We start from the raw sequence: 23,335 nt of genomic DNA on the forward strand, positions 1-23,335 counted from the left end.
AATATGTTTAGGACACAGACTAACAAAACCCCAAAATAAAATATCAAATTCTTTGGCAAAATAAAAAAGTATCGTCTGATTGCATTGCTGATCCACTTGCAACCACAATTTTCTGGCCTCAGAAGGGTATATCCAATTTGCATGGACCAACTTATATTCATCTAACAAAGGCAAGCCCATTCGAACCAATCTTCAATCTTGGGTTTGATTTTCGGGTTGCGTTGGCGTCTTGGAGCGTCTCTATTGGGTCTGGGCCAGGTATTGGAGTTTGGTCATTTTTTTGACTAATTTTAGTATTTTTCGTTAGAAAAAAGGGAGAGAGTAAAATAAATAAATTATAAATTATAAAAATAACTGAGTTGCCTAATAATTTTAAATTAGAAAAGTATAGGTACAATATGTACAATAGAGGTTTAGGAAGTATTAGAGATATGGCCATTAGTGTTACATTGTCCTATCAGGTTACCTTTTTGGGATGAGTGGGTTCATAACATATCATTAGAGTTTTAGATCCGAAAGGTCACCTGCTCATTTTATTAATGGACCAAAGATTTAATCCACTGTACACATTATACACTTAGACCATTAACTCTTTAATACTACCCTTTTAAATTATACATTTTTTTTATTTTTCACAGTGCTCCTAATCGGGTCAAAGAATAATTTATTGTGAATTAGAATTTTATTTAAGAATTTATTATAACATTTGCTTAGTCGAACAAATAAAACTCAGTTGACCTAACGAAACACATGCACCTGAAAATTATTGAGAGATTGAGAGATGAAAAAGCCCGTGATCCATAAGAGCCACATGTTTTTACCAATACGTGTAAATAAAAATTGACAATTATTATTGACCCTGTAACTTGTTTATCTACCACAAGAAAAAGAGAAAAAAAGGACAATTCCTTTTTAGGTGTGGACCAAGTTTGAGGATTGGTTTTTTGTCGTGTGCGTTGTTTTAAGATGCTTGCATTTAACAAAGTTGTAAGTGTTCAGATTCATATATATAATAATAAGTTAATAACACAAACAAATCAAATTGTGCAGGGTGTGCAAGTGTTAGTGTGTTACAGATAAAAAATAAGAGAAATAATAACAAGAATAGCAACTTTTTTATTGTATTCTCCATCGTTTCATTAGCACATAGCAATTCCGAATAGACAAAGGTGGGTTTTCAATGGAGAACATTCTGGGTCTCATCAAATTACGCATCAAAAGAGGCACTAACCTCAAACCTTGTGATAGTGATTCCAGTGACCCTTATGTCCTTGTCACCTTGGAGGAAACGGTTAGAACTTAGAACTTATTAGAACCCTTTTCTCTTTTATTTTTTTTTATTTCTAAAATATTTATTTTTTATGGCTGCATGCACCCCTGAACCTTGAGATCATATATTATCATCATGTGGATGTTGATTCTTGTTATTTATGTTATGTTATTCTAATTTTATCATTTTCTGTTTAAGAAGCCATATGTGGAAATGAGCATCTGGGTCTATTTAATGATGCTTTCTAATTCTATTTTAAGATGTGCATTCATATGATTATTTCTTTTCCTGTTTTCCATATATGTGCCTTTACACTTAATTTTTTTTTAAAAAAAGACATAAATAATATACCTTGTTGGCTTATGATGTTGTTTAAAGTGAGTTTGGTCTGAATATTTTAACTTGTTTTAATTACTGCAGAAACTGAAAACTCGTCATGAGAAAGATAGCTTGAATCCGGAGTGGAATGAAGAATTGACACTCTATATTAAGGATGTTAATATTCCCATTCATCTTGTAAGTATTATAACGATTTTTATCAATGGATTTACCTTTTGTAGAGTGATATATGCTCTTGGAAGCAATGCTAAAAGGGGGTGCTTGTTGTACAAAATGGTTGAATGTAGAAACAGAAACAGGGCAATTGTCTTGAAAAAAATTTGTCAGATTTCTCGTCCAACTAAAAAGAAAAGGCACTGAGTGTAGGAATGTAAAATTTTGCGTTTTGCCCTTAACCTTAAACATTTCTTACAGAGTTAACCAAATCTTAGTTTTTTATTTATTATATTTTATATCAATGGTTCAGATTTAGAACTTATAATTTAAAGTTTAGGGTTTAGAATACAGTTCAGAGAGCATTGCATTCCTTACTTTCTCTAAAACACATTAGCATTTGCCCTTAAATACTTGCCAAAATAACTTTGTTGATGGGTTTGAATTTTGTTGTTCTTTGAAGACGGTTTGTGACAAAGACACTTTCACGAAGGACGACAAGATGGGCGAAGCGGATATCGACTTGAAGCCATATCTTCTGTGTGTGAAGGTGGGATTAAGCGAGCTGCCAGAGGGCCATGTGGTGAAGAGGATTGAACCAAATGACTCTAACTGCCTTGCTGAAGAGAGCAAGATCATATGGACTAATGGGAAAGTAATCCAATATATGACCTTAAAATTGAGAAATGTTAACACTGGTGAGCTTCATGTGGAAATTGAGTGGCTTGATGTTCCTGAATCCAAGGGCTTATCTGGGGTTCCACTTTAGATCTGTTTTCATTTTCATTATCATTCCCTTGCTTTAGTAGTACTTGTGTTATGTATTTATCATGTTGTTATCACAAACTAAGATTTTGTTAACATATAACCCATCTTATTATGGAGTGAGAATTAGGATGAGTTGCTGAAATATCAAGTTTTGTTGGAATTTAACTATTTATGATCATAAGGATAATCTTCAAATATTTATATTCATGTCTTACAACATCTTCTAAGTTTATCCCCTTCCGTATTTCATAGTTTCATGAATTTATCAATTAGGTGATGTACTGTGTACCAGTTTGTATACTAATTTACAGTTCATCTAGGTATCAGAAATCAAAACACCATGGATATACTTTTCACATAATATCAGAAGTCATATATTGTGTTCCATGTAACTATATAACTATACTAGAATTATCTTCGTTCTTATTTAGCTATTACCCAAATTATCATTTTCATTTTGTGATGTCGAATCATTTTTTTTCCCTAAAAAAAAATATATATTTATATATTAACTTTAAATAATCGGTTCTTGAATCCAGGGTTTATGTTCAAACCCCAGTAAAGAGAAGACTTTAGAAGCTGCCAGCAGATATGCTGATAATGAGTAGTTGTTTTGGTTCTTCAACTGACACTAGCCACAAAACATGGTCAATTCTCTTTGATCAAACCCAAACAAGTAATGACAAAGAAAAATATAAATCTCTTACCACGTTTAATTTAGATAGATAAGCAATATGAAAGAATATGCCAGAGGTTCTCATTTTGGCTCTGAAAATATCATAATTGGAATATAGACAAAAAAACCATAAACAAAAATCTTCTTTGGGTGGAGATATTTCTTTTGTTCTTTTTCATTTTTTGCATTTTCGTTCCTAAGATATGGATTTGTAAGGTTATGGTTTAATGCTTCTGAGTTTCCTTATCTTCACAAGACTTCAGTTTCATTCAAACAAAGAAAGAAGAGCGCCAAACAAAATTAAAAGCTACTAAAAACAATGGCTGCTGCTTCTACTTCTCCAAACTTCTCAACACCTTTGCATAATAACATTAACCTCAAAACATTCCCTAAATGTTTGAATACCAAACTTAGCTTCTCATCATTCTATGTGCCATACAACAAGTCCATTATTATTCGAGCAAAATCATTTGGCGCGACGAAATTCGACGAGGTTGTGGTTGATGAAGAGATGGACAAGATTAGGAGGCTTCAGAACGGCTCGGACGTCAGAGGGGTGGCGTTGGAGGGCGAGAAAGGAAGGCCGGTCGACCTTACTCCCCCCGCCGTGGAGGCAATAGTAGAGAGTTTTGGAGAGTGGGTTATACGTGGTTTGGAGAGTGAAAAAAGACACCCTGTGGAGAATGTGAGGGTCTCACTAGGCCGTGATCCTCGAATCTCCGGCACTAAGCTCAGCACGGCGGTGTTTGCTGGCCTTGCTCGCGCCGGTTGCATGGTCTATGACATGGGACTAGCCACAACACCGGCTTGTTTCATGAGTACATTGTTGCCACCATTTATGTATGATGCCTCAATAATGGTATGCCACATATAATTTTGTTGATTCTTCTTGCTACCATTTCTTTGCTGATTCTTGATTAATTATCAATCTATATCTATATATAAATTGTATTACAATATATTTCTATCAATATAAAAGGTTGAAAATAGAATATATCAGTGAACAAAGTATTATATTGCTTGCTATGTTAACATGAATAAGAATTTAATTTTGATACACTGTTTGTTAGTGTAAAATAGTTTATATTAACAAAAATAATTATATATTAAAAGAACAAATATGATTAAACGATTGTATAAAATATTTTATATTTTCAGTCCATCAAAATTAAAATTATGGGTATAATTTTTTTCCACAGATGACAGCATCTCACTTACCTTACACAAGAAATGGTCTCAAGTTCTTTACAAAGAGAGGGGGATTGACTTCACAACAGGTAGAAGAGATATGTGATAAAGCTGCTCATAAATATGCAAATAGGTTGGCCAAAGTATCTACCTTGCTCAACGTTCTTCCAACTAAGGTTGACTTCATGAGCACTTATGCAAAGCATCTAAGAGAAATCATCAAGGAGAGGGTCAACCATCCTTTGCATTATGACACTCCACTCCAGGGATTTCAGGTTAACTTCACTAACATGGATCTTTTTTCTGTATTTACACTCTGCTATTTTGCAATCTGATTCTTCGCTCTTGACACATGTCATTATAGCACATCGAATTTCGGTACATATTACATCAAGAAATACAATGCTTTTTAACAAACAAATATTTTTTTAAAAAAGCTTAATGATCAATAATTATAATTTATATTTGCCATTACTTTTACTAGCAGCCCAACACTTTTTGTTCAGCACGTTCATACTATATTTTTCACAAATGCTTTTAGATATTGTTGACTAACTACTAGTCAAAAATAAAAAAATTGTACTGACCCTGTGTCTTAGAATGTTTACGAATACTAGTTTTACAAGCTAAAATATTCACGTAGTAAGACTAAAATGGACAACTTGTAAATTTTGTTGCACAAAACCCCAAAGAAAATCAAAAGAGACGAATATTTTATAAAAAGAAAAATTTATTAAAATTAGAAAATCAAAATATGCAGATAATTGTAAATGCTGGAAATGGATCAGGAGGATTCTTTACATGGGATGTGTTAGACAAACTTGGAGCAGATACCTTTGGGTCTCTGCACCTCAACCCTGACGGCATGTTCCCCAACCACATCCCGAACCCGGAGGACAAAACCGCCATGGCGCTGACACGAGCCGCCGTGCTGGAGAACTCGGCCGACCTTGGAATAGTGTTCGACACCGATGTGGACAGAAGTGGCGTGGTTGACAAGAAAGGGAATCCAATAAATGGTGACAAGTTAATCGCTCTCATGGCTGCAATTGTTCTAAAGGAAAATCCAGGTTCGACTATAGTGACCGATGCTCGAACAAGCATGGGACTGACTAGATTCATAACTGAAAGAGGAGGCCACCATTGCCTCTACCGAGTTGGATACCGGAATGTTATTGATAAGGGAGCTCAGCTCAACGACGAAGGAATCGAGACGCATCTTATGATGGAAACATCTGGCCATGGTGCTCTTAAAGAGAATCATTTCCTCGACGATGGTTAGTTAGTAGTTGTGTTGTTTAACTGATTCTCAATGTGTAAACATCTATCTAATACTTTTAGACATCTTGTATGTGAAGGCGCCTACATGGTGGTGAAGATTATAATCGAAATGGTGCGAATGAAGCTCGCCGGATCAGCTGATGATGAAGGAATTGGTAGTCTCATAAAAGATCTTGAAGAGCCTTGTGAATCCGTAGAGCTAAGGATAAATATAATCTCTGAAGCTAGAGATGCCAAAGCAAAAGGATCAGAGGCTATTGAAACATTTAGAAAGTATATTGAGGTATGTGTATATGTTTAAAGCTTCAAATAAATTGAAGATCCGTATATTGAGATTTCATGGAGTTCATTGTTGTTAAATAGGAAGGGAAGCTTAAAGGGTGGGAATTGGATGCATGTGGTGACTGTTGGGTGAGTGAAGGGTGTCTGCTTGATTCAAATGACACTCCTACACCCATTGACGCTTACATGTACAGGTAAAAACCTCGTATAGAATAATTCTAGTAGTTTAATTTCATTTTTTGGAGACAATTTTCGTTTCTAACTTAGCAAACTAGTCTTCTAAGATTTAAATATATTAAGGTGCCTTATAAAAGAAAAGTATAAAAATAATTTTAATAAAAATAAAAAATGAAAATGCAAATGAAACCCATTCTTAAATTCATGTTTAAATCAACGAATTCAATACTTACTATTTTTTTAAATAAATATTTTATGTATACTAAAAATTTTCACCAAATTAATCATTATGTATTTATTAATTTACACATTTTTTTAAATTAATAATCAATTGTCAGATTACTCAAATTTGTTTAAAGTAGTGAAACAATTTTTTATAAGATATCAAATACGTATATTTATACATGATAATTGATTGATAACTAATTTTTTATATACACGTAAATGAATTTTTTTAATCAAAGAAAGTAATCCGGTAGCTTTTTTGAACGAAGGATAAAATTGTTATTTTTTTTAGTTCTGAAGGAAGGCTTTGTCTTTTGCATTTTTTGTAAAAGAACCAAATTAAGCTGTTTTTTTAATGAAAACTAACTAACTTGATTGTGAAAAATACAGGGCAAAAGTATCTAATGATGAGCATGGAGAACATGGTTGGGTTCACATGAGGCAGAGTATTCACAATCCAAACATTGCTGTGAACATGCAATCATCTGTTCAAGGAGGATGTTGGTCCATGGCAAGAGCTTTTAGAGACGAGTATGTCACATATTAACACTATTTATAATTTATCTCTTTGAAAGCATTTTATTGAACCTGTAATTTGTTTATCTGATTTTCTTTCTTTTTTTTTTTGTAATTTTTTCAATCTTTGCAGTTTCCTTAAATCAAGTGGAGTTGATGCATTCCTTGACATTACTCAAATTGATAAGTTTGCTGAAAATGGCACCGTGGCCTAATTTGGAAATGGCATTTCCAACGTGACACCATTTTATAGTGAATTTTGTACATTTGTACCATAAAATTAAGAAAAATTAAATATAAGTATACCACTGCAGTTGAGTATATATAAAATGTAACAAGATATGAGAATAATGTTAGACTCTATAGATCAAATAATAAGGATTTAGAACACCAGTTTATATACAATAATGAAACCTGAAAGTACCAATCACTAGTTCATGACAAAATTCTACATTATCCTCATTAGATAATCATTTTTTTTATTTTCTTTTTGTTAGAATTATAGCATCTTCTTAATGAAGAGATTGATAACCAAACGCCAGTCACCAATATCTGCAAACTTTCTCATCAAAACAATAACAAAGGTTCGGTCTTTCATTTTGTTGAAATAACATTTTTGTTCTATCCAAGATGATGATGATACCAAAATCATCTCGAATTAGAGTTTATAATTTCATGCGAATTCCTCTCTCCTCCCCGTCACGGGAGAAAAAGATTAAAAAATAAAACAGCTTGGCCTAGGTTGATTTTTCAAGTATAATCTCCTACGTTTTGGTTAATTCTTTATCTGATTATTCTTATTCTTTATTTTTTTAAAGTTTTTATAGACAGTTTCATTTTTATTTCAAATAAAAAATGTTCGTTTATTATTTTTGTTTTATCTCATTCTTCTAAATATGGTAAAACAATAATAATTATCACTTTGTAGATACAATAATAAACAAGATATCGGTACAATTTTATATATGTTTCTAAAGGAATTTAAAAAATATTAGAAGCTCAAAATCACATCTATTAATATACAATAAGAATATAGTAGATAGTTTGTTGCTCGACAAATAGACGCTGTAGTTGAATGATAAGTCTCCTGAGTTATATTAAAGACTAGCGCGATAAAAGATGGTCTATTGAGCTTCAAATTTCAAACATCCCTATAAGGGTGATGAAGTTTCTTTTTGTAACAACCGGGTGTTTGAGAGCAGCTAAGTAAGCACAAACTATTTGAGAGCAAATTAATCCCTGCATATAGATGACGAAAGAGTTTGATATGTTAATAGGTGTTAATGCAAGAAGTTCAATGTCAATGAGATCAATGGCATAGAAATAGTTCTTCAAGACATCAAGGTAAGTTTGTAGTAACACATGGTCATTTTTGGTAGTTTTGGGGTTTTAAACTGTACTCTCATGCCTTTATCTTTTATTTTTGTAGGGTGGGAGAATACAAGCTTCTATCCGATCAGGATGTAGAGAGGCAATATTGTGGAGTTCAACAAGTACATTATGGCTAATTTTATAGTGGTTGATAAGAAGGAGAAAACAAGGACAACCACAAATAAGTGGTCCATAAATTTCTCACATAGGACCACTCTCATTCCAATAGTTCAACCAAGTTTTTACTCTTCAAGCCATTTAGCTCGATGGTGCTATACAAAGTTATAGTATTTCAATTTTTTTTATTAATTTTCGATCTGGTGTAGATGTGATAAGAGAGGTGGTTGGTAAGGAAGATCCAAGAGAACTAATAACTAGCAAAGAAAGAGAAACTAAAAGACTGGCTGTTATGATTGAAGACTTTGAGTAAGTTAATTAAAATTCAGTTCTCTTCATCTATACACTCAATAACTTTCAACTTGATTACAATGTATTGTGTTGAGTGGATGTTTTTCAGAAACAACTTTATTGGTTATATGTTGTTTGGAGACATGGTCGACTAAATTCTTTCATATCTCGAGAAAATAAGAACTGAGCCACTAATAATTATAGCACAATTTTTCAAGCCTAGTAGGTGGAATGGTAAGAATAGAAATCACTATTTGTGTTATATGTTCATAGATTTTATAATTAACTACAATTGAATAAACTATAAATATCCGAAATATGTTGCTTCAGAAAAACATCAGTACATAATCATTTTAATGTTTTGAAGTTACATATTAATCCTGATATGAAAGAGACTAAAAAATTTTGTAACAGATTTAATTTGGACGCCATTCACGATCTTTGGATATGCAAATGAAAATAGGCCTATTACTTACGGTTTCATGTCTTAATTGTGCTATTTTGTAGAAGGCTTTCGAAAAAACCTTTAAATTCAGCTAGGATTAGTCAGGTTTTCTCTCATGGTTCTCAGTTTGGAGTGGATGAACTAAAAATGGGAGATCTGGTGGTCAATACAATAAAAGAAGTGCTAAAAAAATTATGATTTTTTTATTAGAACATTTATTTTTAGGAAGGGCCTACTTGGCTTGCTGGGATTATTGTAGTAATAAACACTGAAAATGATGATTGATTTTTTAAAGCATGCTGCAAGTGTCTGAAAAAAGTAGAAACTCCAATTGACAATAAATATGAGTGTGAAAAATGTGGCCACACTCAAGGTTGCGAGAACCGGACCGGTCAATAAACCGGTGAAGTTATTGGTTCAATGGTTCACTGATTCGACCGGGATTTAATTGGGAGGTTCAACCGGTTTAATTAAATATTAAATAAAATTATTAAAAAACTTAAAATAATCTTAAGTATATAAATTCAATGATCTCTAACTTAATAAAATTTAATATTTCACATAATAAATTATCCATTACTTAATATTAGAGGTTCACAAACAACTTCAAACATCAACGTTTATAAGTAAACAAAAAATAAAACGTACATAATGACAAACCCATAATGTTCTACATTCAAAAGATACAATTACTAGCAAGTTTTCAACTAATCAAAGGTGCAACTCATCAAAAATCATAATTATCATTAAGTGTTCCAACATCTCCATCATAAACAGGTAATCCAAAGCCACCATCATCAGAAGTACCACCAAAAGAAGCTGTATTTGAAGAATCAGCAACATTAGGGAAATCCCCATCAAGTCCACATCTCCTCCATCTAATAAAATAAAATAGAAAACCAAGAAAAAATTAAAGTTACAACTTTACATCAGATATTAGATATTGAGAGGAAATGAAACAAGTTTTGCTATTTCAATCACCTGTAGGATATGAAGGCATAGTATTATCCGTATAAATTAAATTTTCAATGCCTTCGATGTCTCCATTAGTAAATTCAGGATCACCTTCATCTGGCATTACCCAAAAATCTACTGTGTCAATGCTTTGAATGTCAATTGGATCATAATTCTTCTTCTTGCGATGCATTTTAGATTGAAGGCGTAGATTATAAGTGACATAAACAATATCACTTAGCCTTTGATGCTCTAATCGGTTCCTTCTCTTTGAATGGATTTGTTCAAAGAGGCTCCAGTTCCTCTCACAGCCGGATGATGAAGATGTTTGATGAAGAAGACGAATTGTCATTTTTTGCAAGTTAGGAGCACTCCCACCATGTAGCCTCCACCATTCACCTACCAGAATATGTAATTCAACCATCAATTCTCATTCAATATTTAAAAAACATTCAAAGTAAATTGAACATAGAAATATAAATACTTACCAGGTTCAAGTCTCTTAATTGCTTTCAATGCACTTTCCCTTCCAAAACTTCCTTTTTGATCTCGATACAACTGTATCTCTTGCATTGCGGCAACTGAGTCATCGCAAAGAGTTTCAATATCAAATAAATCAAGCAAAGACCTCAAGATATTTGCCTTCTCACTATAGAAGTAATCTGGATTCAAAAAGTATGCTGCTGCATGGAGGTCACGCTTCAAATGCTTATCCCACCGCATTTTCAAGATACTTGTATAAGGTGTGTATGCAGATTTTCTATTTCTAAACATTGTCTTGATATTAATTTTGGCTCTTTGCATGCCCGCATACACGATACCCAGAGAAGGTTTCTCATCAGCATCAACAAGCCTCAATAACTTAATTAGAGGACCAACAAACATAACAGTAGTAAAACAATCCTCCCAAAACTTACTATCCAAGATAATTGAACTAACCATCTTCCCATTGACACTCTTGGATAATTTATGAGAAGTGAAATATTTGTCAATCATCAATGATTGCAAGTCTTCTTTATGATCATATATACTTTTCAAAGTAATGAAAACAGTAGCAAAACGTGTTACTCCTGGTCGAACAATTTCTTTCCAATCTTTTCTTTTTCTAAGCCATGACAAGAAAATCATATGATTGTAAACAAAGACAGTCACTTTTGAAGCACGAGAGGCAAGGTCAGCTATATGAGGAAGACTTCCTATGTCTTTGAAGATAAGATTGATGCAATGAGCAGCACAAGGAGACCAAAAAATATTTGGATACTTTTCATGAATGAGTTTTCCAGCAGATACATAATTCGCAGCATTATCAGTAACCACATGCACAATGTTACTAGACCCAACCCACTCAATAACCTCAGCAAACAATTTAAACAAGGTATCGCCAGTTTTTATCATATCAGAAGCATCAACAGACTTAACAAATGACATACCAGCAGGACAATAAACTAGAAAATTAATTAACGTACGTTGCCTATGCTCAGTCCAGCCAAATTCAGAAGGAGGCGAGCTCGGCCGGTGGTGGTCGCGGCTGCTGTCAATGGTTGTGGGTGGCGACGAGGAGGCGGGCTCGACTGGTGGTGGTCGCTGTTGCTGTTGATGGTTGTGGGTGGCGACGAGGAGGCGGGCTCGGCTCTAGTGGCCTTGGTGGCCTTGATGGCTGTGGGTGGCTAGGAACGCTGGCGCCGAATGCTCAATTAGGTTAGGGGAAAGGGGAAGAAAGGGGAAGAAAGGGGGGGAGTATCAGATTAGGGTTAGTGGCTTAGGAGACATTTCGCGAACGGCTTTCTCCTTTTTTTTTATTTTAAAATGCCAAAACGACATCGTTTGGCGTCTGAATTTGCAAACCACTGAACCGCAAAAAACCGGGAGGTTCTTCCGGTTCGCCGGTTAACCGCCGGTTCGACCGATTTTTTGGCCGGTTTTTTGCCAGGCGGTTATTAGCGTTACCCAGACCGGTTAGGTCACCGGTTCCCAGCTTTTCCGGTTGAACCGGCCGGTCCGGTCCAGTTTTCAGAACCATGGCCACACTTGATGCATTCATATCTTTAGTGTTTTGATGATTGGATTTTTGTGTGGTCTAGAATTTCACAATTGAAGTCTCGTTGCAAGTATAGTTTCTAATCCAACAATAATCCTTTCATACAAAAATTTGTTTGTCACTAAAACAAACCCCTAAAATTTATAAACCGAAGTATTCAAACCTCGGGTCGTTTTCCCTAGGAATTACAATAAAGTGCCTTGTTATTGGTTATGAGTTATTTTGGGGTTTTTGAGATTTTAGACAAGAATTATAAATGGCAAAGAAAATAAACTAACAACTAACAAAGCTCTTGGCAAGATATGAGAACTAGAAGTCCTATCCTAGTTATCCTCCTCAATTGTGACAACAAATTGTCCATTGTTCCCAGTTAGTTAACCTCTAACCATGGAGGAAAGTCAAGTGGATGAATCAATTTGATTCCTCAAGTCCTAATCAACTCCTAAAAGAAATACTAGCTTTAGAGGCATTCAAATCAATTAGCAACTTCTAATTATCAATCAACAAAGGAATTAGACAACTCAAGAGTCACTAATTACTCTACCAAAGCCAAGAGGAACAAAATCTAACTCATATGTAGAAGAGACATTTCAACAAACACATAAAAGGCAATAAAGGTAAACATTATTAATAGCAAGAATTAAAGGAATCTACAACTACAAAAGTAAGAGATTAACAATAGAAAACCAAAGGAACACAATTATTATGAATTACCTTGAATTGAATTGAAAGAAAATGGAAGGAACAATAGTAGATCTACAACAAAATATAGAAACAACATAAAGGAAATTACAACAAAATAATAGAAGAATTGATGATTGCAACAACAAAGAATTGAGAGATAGAAGTAGAAGAAGATGAATTAAAACCTAGATCTAAGAACTAAACCTAATCCTAATCCTAGAGAGAAGAGAGAGCTTCTCTCTCTAAAAGTAACTCTAAACTAATTCTAATGAGTGTGAATGATTAAAAGTCAAAAAGTCCCCTCTGCTCTTCAATCCTTGGCTTTAAATAGCAGTTTAGGCGCCAAAGTTGGTTGGGATTGGGCCCCACAACCCTTCTGAATTTGCTGGCCACGTTTTCATTAAAAAATCATATTCCAGCACCGATGCGTACGTGCACAACACGCGTACGCGTCCATGGGCCATTTCACAAAGTGCGCGTAAGCACATGGTGCGCGTGCGCGTCCATGGGCGAGTTTCAATTCTTTGGCTTTTCATGATCTTCTCCACTTTGTATACTTTCCTTTCACTCTTTTGATCCTTCCCTAGCCTTTTCAACCTGAAATCACTTTACAAACACATCAAGGCATCTAGTGGAATCAAAGGTGAATTAAATTTAGCTAATTAAGGACCTAGAAAGCATGTTTTCACACTTAAGCACAAATTGGGAGACAATCATGAAATCATGCTATTTCATTGAATAAATATGGGTAAAAAGTCATAAAATCCCTTAAAATCAATACAAGATAAACCCTACAAAAGGGGTTTATCAACCTCCCCACACTTAAACCAAGCATGTCCTTATGCTTAAACCAAGAATAAAGTAAGGGTATGGCATTTATTCAATGGAAACTAACTAAATGCAATCTACCTATATGCAACTATCTAAATGAATGCAATTTCTTGGTTGAAATAAATCAATTCCCAAGAAGCATATATGCACAAGGGCTAAGGACTAGCAAGTCTAATCCACAATTGGGTTGAGTTCTCAAATATTTTTACACAAACTTACATGAAAAGTGATGATTGTAGGTGGAAACATGTAATTGAGCAATCGAACCCTCACCGGATGTGTTTGTGCTCTATTCTCTCAAGTGTTTAGGGTTGATTCTCTCAATTCTCCTCTATTTCATGCTTTCTAAGATTTATTTTTCTTCTAACAATCAACATACATTTCATGCATGCATATACATATCATGAGGTCTTTTCATTGGTTGTAATGGGACTAGGGTTAAGGTAGGATGCATGTTTGGTCAAGTGAGCTTAAAATTTGAATCTTTGATAAGTTCAAACTTCCCACCTAACCTATGACATCCTATACAATTAAGTTCTAATCTAACTACCCATTTTTCACTTTTTCACATACTCATGCATTTTCTTTTTCATTTCACAACACTTATGCATTGATCTTATTGAGCTTTACTTTGGGGCATTTTGTCCCCTTTTTATTTCTTTCTTTTTCTTTGTTTCTTTCTTTTCTATTTTTTTTTCTTTTCCATATTATTTTTCTTTTTCTTTTCTTTTTCTTTTGTTTTCTCATTTTTTTCTTTCTATATACAAGAGCTTCAATGCATAAGGTTTTACATTTGATCAATACATGAGTATGTACCCAATTCCCAATATTTCCAATAAAAATACAAAACTACCCTTTTATTCACCCAATGTCCCAAGATTTTCCACACTTGAATGATACTCACACACACTAGCCTAAGCTAATCAAAGATCCAAATTAAGGACATTTATTATTTTTCGCTTTAGGGCTTGTAATGTGCTAAATTAAAGAACAAAGTGGGTTAATCGTAGGCTCAAATTTGGCTAACAAAGGAAGATAAAAGGTAGGGTATTTGGGTAAGTGAGCTAATAAAATGATGGCTTCAATCATATAAATGCATGAATACACAAAATAATGGACATAAAGAATCAAACAAATCAAAGATTACATTCATAGAAAGAGAATAATGCACACAAGAAGAAACATAAGTGGTTATAAGATGTAACCACACCATTAGGCTCAAAACTCACTTGCTTGTGTTCTTAACTCAAAAATCATGATCCACAAGATATATAATTCAAGCAAGTTCAATGAAAAGTTTTCACTCAAATCAATTGAGGTGCCCTATAGATAATTTTCTCGAAAAATTTCATTATTTTGACTAAGCTTATTGTGTATACATATGCAAAAATAAGAAAAATGCAAAAACCTAAGATGAAATGCAAAAGTATTGGGATTAAAAACTTGTCATCCAAAATCGCCGACCGGTCGGACGACCTCCCCACACTTAAAAGTTTGCATCGTCCTCGGTGCATTCAAAGATGAGCAAGTGGGTACGGCGAATCTCCGGATTGCTTCGTGTTCTTTCTTCCGCTTCCATTTTTGCTTATGGTGCATCATTCATGGAAAATAACACCATAAGATAAGAAGAGACAAAAGCCAGGAAGCATAATTGTTGGAATGAGGTAGTAATCACTAGAATTGAGTGTGTGAATTAGTGTGACATTAAGAAATGTTAGGTAGGTGAATTCTAAATTGCAAGCCTTTTAGAACACTCATTAGTATGAAATCGATGTCACAAAAGAAGCATGCACTTTACTTATCCTAGTGTGCTTGAGATGCTTTAAGTGAACTTGTAAGGTAAAACAAGCATTAAAAAAGCATGAAAGCATTCAAGCTAAAACATATATGGATGCATATAATCATAACACAAGGCATTAAGGTAAATGCACAACATCATCCATCAAGAGATTGCCTAATCAAGGAGAGAGTTCAAATCACATGGTGGCCAAATCATGCAATTCAAAAGGATTAAACATGCTTGAAGGCAAATCTAGTGTACTTGGTATTCTCAAGATCAAGTATGAAGATTTCAAAACCAAGTAGCAATTGTAACCTCAACAATAAAATCTAACAAATATTATCTAAAAATATTCATGCTAAAATAGCATTTAGGCAATAAAGGCAGCAATGCATAGTAAACAAAGTCAATAATCCAACACTTATAATGAAAAGAGAGAAAATAAAATGAAAACTAAACTAAAACTAACTAATTAACTCACTAAAATAATTGGTTATCAATGGTGTTTGGAAGTGTTGGATGAAGGGCAGAAGGAGGGAAGAAGAAAGGAGAAGGAAAGAAATGGAAGGAGGAGAAGAAAAGAAATGTTTGAAATAAGGGCATCCGCGCGCACGCACGCATCGCGCGCGCGGGGATTGGTGAATAGTGAGGGTGCGCGGAAGCGTACAGTGCGCGTCAACATGGGTGGTTGCCCATGCCAGGAGCTTAATGTTGGCCCAGAGTTGGCGTAACTCTCGGCTTGAATTATAGTGCCGCATCTGTGAAGGGGCGCATACGTGCACAGCGTGTGTATGCGTCCCTGCCCTTCTTTTTTTTTTTCCGAGAGTGACGCGTACGCACAATGTACGCGTACGCGTGAGGTCGTTTGTGCCTCAGGCACAATGCACGCGCAACGTTCGCATAACTCTTGGGTTATTGGTTGGGGGTGGAACTTCTGCACCCACGCGTGCGCGCCATGTACGCGTGCGCGTGGATGGTCGAAAATGATGGAAGTACGCGTACGCGCCATTTACGCGTACGCATGGATGGTGCTCTATTTTTCAAAATTTTTTCCAAGTTCTTGCACCAAACCAAGCCTTCCAAACCTCCAAACATCTACCAAAATACCTTAAAACCTTATTTAACACACTAGACTACCAAATAAACTCACTCAACTAATCTAAACATGAAATTAAACTAATTCTACCAATATTTACAAAAGAGAAAATGAAAGGATTTTACCATGGTGGTGTGTCTCCCACCTAGCACTTTTGTTTATTGTCCTTAAGTTGGACTTATGGGGAGCTCCTCATCAAGGTGGCTTGTGCTTGAATTCATCTTGGAACTCCCAACAATTCTTGGTTCTCCATTGTGCCCCAAGATTTCTTATTTGTTGCACCAAGTGTTGATGGAGTTTTTCACAAGCTTGGGGCTCCCAAAGTTGGTTCTCGTTTTGTGATTTGGGATCCCATACTTTATTTTCACACCCGTCTTGAAGTTGATCATCATTAGTCCAAACGGGTGGTGAGTACGGTGAATTCTAAATAAAATGGCCAACAATCCTCCTAGACCCCTCTAGTTGAGCACTATTCCAACCTTTATATCTCATGTTTGAAGCATCAACCATAATAAGCCTGGATTTGCAATGCCAACCACAAAACATTTTTCTTTTACGCTTCATCCCACAAAGCTCCTTAAGTTGACCATCCGTTTCAAGTAAGCCATACTCAAGTGGGACAATAAAGCTAATAGAAATGAGTTTTACCCACTCAAGTGAAGGAGTAGATGGCAACCTAGGCAAAGATGATTCCAAGGTTTCTGACAAAGCGTATTCCACTCCCATCCTTCTTTTTCTAAGGACTTCCACCTCCTCACAAGATTTTTCAAATTCAATCCTTTGTTCGTCAATTCCATCTAACTCTTCTCCATCACTCAAATCATAAATGGGAGGACGAGAGAAATCCACCTCCACATCACTTTCTGTCTCATCACGAGAAGGTTCTTCAAGTTCAAAGGATTCACCACCACTAAGATTTGATGCTTGATCTTCATCACCAAGGGAACTTAATTCTTGCTCCATTCCTTCCAAGTCTTCATATGGAATATGCCTTGGAGGTTGTGCACATCCCTCCTCAACATCAACTTCAATCTTCTTGGAGGGGTTTTCTATAACTCTAGGTTCCCATGGAGGTTCCATATCTCCTAAGTCTTCAACCACTTCTTCCTCTTGTTCAATAGTCATAGGTTCCTCCAATTGTTCTAACATAAAGTAGCATTCTTCCTTTTCCACCGGAGTTTCCAATCTCTCATTCATGCTATACTCTTCTTTTGATTATCCACATGTAGCCATGGGAGTTCCTTGAGTGTCCAAAAGTTAGGATGCTAGCCGATTTACCACCTCGTCCAAGGTGGTCATGAATTGTTGCACATCCCTTTTCATCTCTTCTTGCCCTTGAACAAGAACACCAAGGATGTCATCTATTGGAGGTTGGGGTAGATGGGAGGGTTCATTGTTTTGGAGGAGGGGTTCATAATAAGAAGGTGGTTCATCATAATTAGGGTGTGGTGATTCAACATTCTCCACTTTTTCCACTTGTTGCACAACATGCTCCATGGTTGCTTGAAATTGGTCCAATGCTTCCTTGAGACGATCCCTTGACTCTTGTTCCGCTTGGATATCATGATTGGGATCATATGGCTCTTGGATCGATGTACATGAATATTCTTCCATGGGAAGTTGTGGTGGAAGGTAGAATTCATCTTGTGGTTGAAAGTTTTCATACATTGGAGGTGGTTCATCTTGGTCATAATATGGAGAAGGTGGCTCTTGGAAGTATTGAGGTTGGAATGGTGGTGGTTCAATATGTGGCTCATATGGCTCAAAAGGTGGTTGGTATGGTGGATATGGATTAGGGTCATATGAAGGTGGTTGGTAAGAAGGGACTTGTGAGTATGGTTGAGGGTTATGTTGAGGGTATGGATCATATGCATATGGTGGTGGTTCTTGAAAGTCACAAGTGAATTCACCATAGCCATTGGATTGATATGCATCATAGAATGGCTCTTGTTCATAATGCATTGGTGGAGGTTGTTGCCATGAAGATTGATCATATGCATATGGCTCCTCCCACCTTTGAGTGTCCCATCCTTGATACACATTCTCATTGAAGTTCTCATCACCTACAATATAGTTAGAACCAAACTCATAGCCAAAGTGAGAATTCATTATTAAAAGAAAAAATAAAAACAAAAGCTACTAAGAAATAATGAAACAAATTCCTAAACTAGCAAGCAATCCAAAAAAATCAAGCTATTCACAATATTCACATATACACAATAACCAACAACATAACACCATTGCAATTCCCCGGCAACGGCGCCATTTTGATGATTGGATTTTTGTGTGGTCTAGAATTTTACAATTGAAGTCTCGTTGCAAGTATAGTTTCTAAACCAACAATAATCCTTTCATACAAAAATTTGTTTGTCACTAAAATAAACCCCTAAAATTTATAAACCAAAGTATTCAAACCTCGGGTCGTTCTCCCTAGAAATTACAATAAAGTGCCTTGTTATTGGTTATGAGTTATTTTGGGGTTTTTGAGATTTTAGACAAGAAATATAAATGGCAAAGAAAATAAACTAACAACTAACAAAGCTCTTGGCAAGATATGAGAACTAGAAGTCCTATCCTAGTTATCCTCCTCAATTGTGACAACAAATTATGCATTACTCCCACTTAGTTAACCTCTAACCATGGAGGAAAGTCAAGTGGATGAATTAATTTGATTCCTCAAGTCCTAATCAACTCCTAACGGAAAGACTAGCTTTAGAGGCATTCAAATCAATTAGCAACTTCTAATTATCATTCAACAAAGGAATTAGACAACTCAAGAGTCACTAATTACTCTACCAAAGCCAAGAGGAACAAAATCTAACTCATATCTAGAAGAAAGATTTCAACAAACACATAAAAGGCAATAAAGGTAAACATTATTAATTGCAAGAATTAAAAGAATCTACAACTACAAAAGCAAGAGATTAACAATAGAAAACCAAAGAAACACAATTATTATAAATTATCTTGAATTGAATTGAAAGAAAATGGAAGGAACAATAGTAGATCTACAACAAAATATAGAAACAACATAAAGGAAATTACAACAAAAGAATAGAAGAATTGATGATTGCAACAACAAAGAAGTGAGAGATAGAAGTAGAAGAAGATGAATTAAAACCTAGATCTAAGAACTAAACCTAATCCTAATCCTAGAGAGAAGAGAGATCTTCTCTCTCTAAAACTAACTCTAAACTAATCCTAATGAGTGTGAATGATTAAAAGTCAAAAAGTCCCCTTTACTCTTCAATCCTTGGCTTTACATAGCAGTTTAGGCACCAAAGTTGGTTGGGATTGGGCCCCATAACCCTTCTGAATTCACTGGCCACATTTTCATTATTTCACAAAAAATCATATTCCAACAACGACGCGTATGCGCACAGCACGCGTACGCGTCCATGGGCCATTTCACAAAGTGCGCGCGCGCATCCATGGGCGAGTTTTAATTCTTTGACTTTTCATGATCTTCTCCACTTTGTATGCTTTCCTTTCACTCTTTTGATCCTTCCCTAGCCTTTTCAACCTGAAATCACTTTACAAACACATCAAGGCATCTAGTGGAATCAAAGGTGAATTAAATTTAGCTAATTAAGGACCTAGAAAGCATGTTTTCACACTTAAGCACAAATTGGGAGACAATCATGAAACCATGCTATTTCATTGAATAAATGTGGGTACAAATGGGGTTTATCATATTTTTTATTTAGAATTTCATTTAATAAACTAAGAATTTTTGTTAGATAAGAATGATTTCATGGTTAAATGAGCAATACTTTGAACTAGTTGAATTCATTTGTTACAGAAAAAATTGGAAGAGAATTGGAAAAAATCAAAGAAAATGTAGAGGCTAGAATTCATCACGAGCAAGAAGCACATGAAGGGGAATCAAACAGAGAGTTCTCTGGACCAAACAGAGAGCTCTCTGGACCAACAAAGTGGAAATAAAGAAGAATGGTCGTGGAACGTGGCACCCTAGTCGTGGCATGTTGGGAAAAACATTAAGTGATGACATGGTGCACTCCCTGGGACCTCAATTAATTTACAAAAGCTCTCCAATTCTTCAATAATTAAATGATCTACTCAAGGCTCCGTATAAGCCCATGAATTCTATCATTGATTGAGGATCTTGAGGAGAAAGATCTAAAGCCTGATTTGGGAAGAAAAACATTAATGAGTTAGATTTAATTCCGTTTTAAGTTAATTCTATTTTAAGTTTTGAATTCTAGGTTTTGTTTGAGTGTTAATATAAAATAAGAAAAGTCACATATGTGTTTTTTTTCCTTCGCCAGTTTTTACAATTGACAATTTTTAGGTTTTCTCTTGAAGCATGAGCCATTAATCTCCTTGGTTAAGGTTAGGAGCTCTGTTGATTCCTATGGACTAATATTCTAGCTTTTCTACCTTTGATTAATGCATTGATATTTTCTTAAGAAAAAGTTTTCATTCTTCATCCAAATGATTTGAATGTGTTGGAAAATAATTCTTTCTTTAACTTAAATTCTATTGATTTCTTGAAAAAATTAATTAATTGAATTAAGCTTGAAACTTCTTCTCACATATCTTAAGTTTGAAAATTAGACTTGATATGCGACATCGAATCAACTAGGAATAATTGTTATAAATTGTGTGGCTCTTAAATCCGTGAAAGCACTTCACTTCGTTTCTTAAATAATTGACTAAGGGATTAGCGATTAATTAGGTTAAAGAGAAATCAAATTACCAAGGGATTGGGATTTGATTACTAAGGATTTTTCATAGATACATCTTTGCATGATCAAGGTGGAAAGTGAAAAGTATTTTTCCAGAAGTCTCAACATCTCTGAAACCTTAACTCTCTTAATCATATTACTTTCTAAACCAATTTCAATTTATTCTTATTTAATTCTCTGTTTCATGTTATTTGCTATTGAAACCCTAAGTTATGCTTGTCTGACTAGGCTAATTAAGTGACTATTGCTTGCTTAATCTATTAATCCTCGTGGAAACGATAACACACTCTCGTGGTATTACTTGGTATGACTCGGTGCACTTACTGATCGTTTGTGGTTTTGTAAAATCCGCATCAAGTTTTTGGCACCATTTTTGGGGATTAATTGAGATTAACAACTTCCCGTTAATTGATTACCTAGATTAGACTCTTTTATTTCCGTTTATTTAATTTTTATTGGTTATCTCACCTGAAATTTCCCTCAATTTGACATTGGAAATTTTACTTTTTCTTTGTTTTTTGTGTGTTTATGTAGAGAAATAAAGATAAAGAGCCTCTTCTCTATAATCCTGAAATTGAAAGGACTCTCTGGCGACAAAGAAAGGAAGCTAGAAAGCAGAAGACTGAAGAAGACAGTGAAGTAGAAATTGAATTTGACATGGCAGAGAACAATAATGATGTTGGCTACAAAGCTCTCAATGCACAGCCAGTTAGAAGGACTCTTAGCTCCTTCACTACCACAAATCTTGGGTATGTGGCAGTAGCATTGTGATGGAGGGTGATCTTCGGTCTAGAATTTATCAATGAGAATTGCATTGCAAGTATAGTTTCAAACCGACAACTAGCTCTCAATCAAAGTTTAATTTGGTTGTTACAAGTTCAACCCAGTAAAAATTAACCAAGAGTATTGCTCCTGGGTCGTTCTCAAGAGAATGGACAATATTGTGTATCAAAGTCGGTTAGAAATCCAGGGTTGAAAGACATAAGCATGAATTTAAACTGGCAAAGCTTAACTTGCAAGAAACTTAAATTGCAAGAAATTAAATCAAGACAATTAAAGTAATATCTAAGTAAATAGCAATATCACAAGACAATATATAAATATAATTCTATTCTAGAACTAATTAAACAACTAAAACTAACTAAAGCAAGAATTGAATAATTAAAATTTTGGTTTTCAAATATGAATTGCAAAAAAACTATTGGCTAAGGCATATGAATTGAAATCACTATCCTTGTTTAATAACCATATATTGACAATTATGAATGATCAATCCTATCAAGTCTATTTCTATACTTGAAGTATGTCAAATAGGCTTGATCAACATCAAACCATAAGTCCCAACCTAGCTACTAATTAACTTAGTAGTAGACTAGTGTTAATGAGAATCAAATTGACCAACAAGGATTCTCAAATCATCAGTCCAATTAGATCTAATGACTCAAGGTCACTGAATTCCCTTAGCCTAGCCCAGAGTGTAGGAAACTACTCCATAATTAGTGAAAATAATTCATTAAACACTTGATGTGCAATAGTCAAAGACATAGCTAAATTGTAAAATTAAATAGAAATTAAAGCTACCAACTAACAATTATCAATAATATCAACTCAGCTAAAACTATAACACATAAAATCCTCAATGTATTAATGAAAATTGAAAATTAACAAGGTTCACAAAATGAGAAATAAGAAAAAACTAAGGAGAAGAACACAATACTAGCAAAGGAATTAAGTAAAATTAGAACTAGAGAAACTAAAATTAAGAAAATAAAACGAGAATTAACAAGCTCTGATTCAAAAATTAAAGCAAAAGACAATCAAAGAACACTAAAACCTAGAGAGAGGTAAGAGTTTCTCTCTCGAAAAGAACTAAGAACAAAAAATGAGCTAAATTAAGTCCTAATGTGTGTATGCTTGGTTGCTTTCCTTCCCCCTTCAATTCTTGGAATTTCTCCCTTTAGAATTAGCTTGATTTGGGCCCAAGAAAGGTCCAGAAATCGCTGGCATGTGCAATTCTAATGAGATCACGCGCTGCATGTCATGCGTACACAGAAGCTGATGTGTGGAAAACGATCCAACACAAAACTCACCGGCAAGTGTACCAGGTCGCATCAAGTAATAATAACTCACATGAGTGAGGTCGA

At 34.8% G+C, this 23,335-nt stretch overlaps 3 protein-coding genes across 3 annotated transcripts; 2 read left to right on the forward strand and 1 right to left on the reverse strand.

Annotated features, from left to right (window-relative positions):
- The first annotated feature begins 861 nt into the window (after nucleotides 1–861).
- LOC112796704 (protein C2-DOMAIN ABA-RELATED 7) lies at nucleotides 862–2,672 on the forward strand. The gene is made up of 3 exons (XM_025839284.3): nucleotides 862–1,291; nucleotides 1,691–1,786; nucleotides 2,226–2,672. The coding sequence occupies exons 1-3, from the start codon at nucleotides 1,181–1,183 to the stop codon at nucleotides 2,529–2,531; spliced, it is 513 nt and encodes a 170-aa protein (XP_025695069.1). The 5' UTR covers nucleotides 862–1,180; the 3' UTR covers nucleotides 2,532–2,672.
- A 141-nt stretch (nucleotides 2,673–2,813) lies between these two features.
- Nucleotides 2,814–7,321, forward strand: LOC112796705 (uncharacterized). Its single transcript, XM_025839285.2, has 7 exons — nucleotides 2,814–4,065; nucleotides 4,406–4,669; nucleotides 5,155–5,671; nucleotides 5,753–5,958; nucleotides 6,039–6,151; nucleotides 6,750–6,890; nucleotides 7,009–7,321. Exons 1-7 carry the CDS (start codon nucleotides 3,526–3,528, stop codon nucleotides 7,088–7,090), a joined length of 1,863 nt encoding a protein of 620 aa, XP_025695070.1. The 5' UTR covers nucleotides 2,814–3,525; the 3' UTR covers nucleotides 7,091–7,321.
- A 2,505-nt stretch (nucleotides 7,322–9,826) lies between these two features.
- On the reverse strand, nucleotides 9,827–11,481 carry LOC112794828 (uncharacterized). Its single transcript, XM_025836806.1, has 3 exons — nucleotides 10,542–11,481; nucleotides 10,081–10,452; nucleotides 9,827–9,918 (listed from the first exon to the last, which is right to left on the reverse strand). Exons 1-3 carry the CDS (start codon nucleotides 11,479–11,481, stop codon nucleotides 9,827–9,829), a joined length of 1,404 nt encoding a protein of 467 aa, XP_025692591.1.
- Nucleotides 11,482–23,335: the final 11,854 nt, after the last annotated feature.

The sequence above is a fragment of the Arachis hypogaea genome, chromosome 4 (genome assembly GCF_003086295.3).
Source record: "Arachis hypogaea cultivar Tifrunner chromosome 4, arahy.Tifrunner.gnm2.J5K5, whole genome shotgun sequence".
Taxonomy (NCBI): Eukaryota; Viridiplantae; Streptophyta; class Magnoliopsida; order Fabales; family Fabaceae; genus Arachis; species Arachis hypogaea.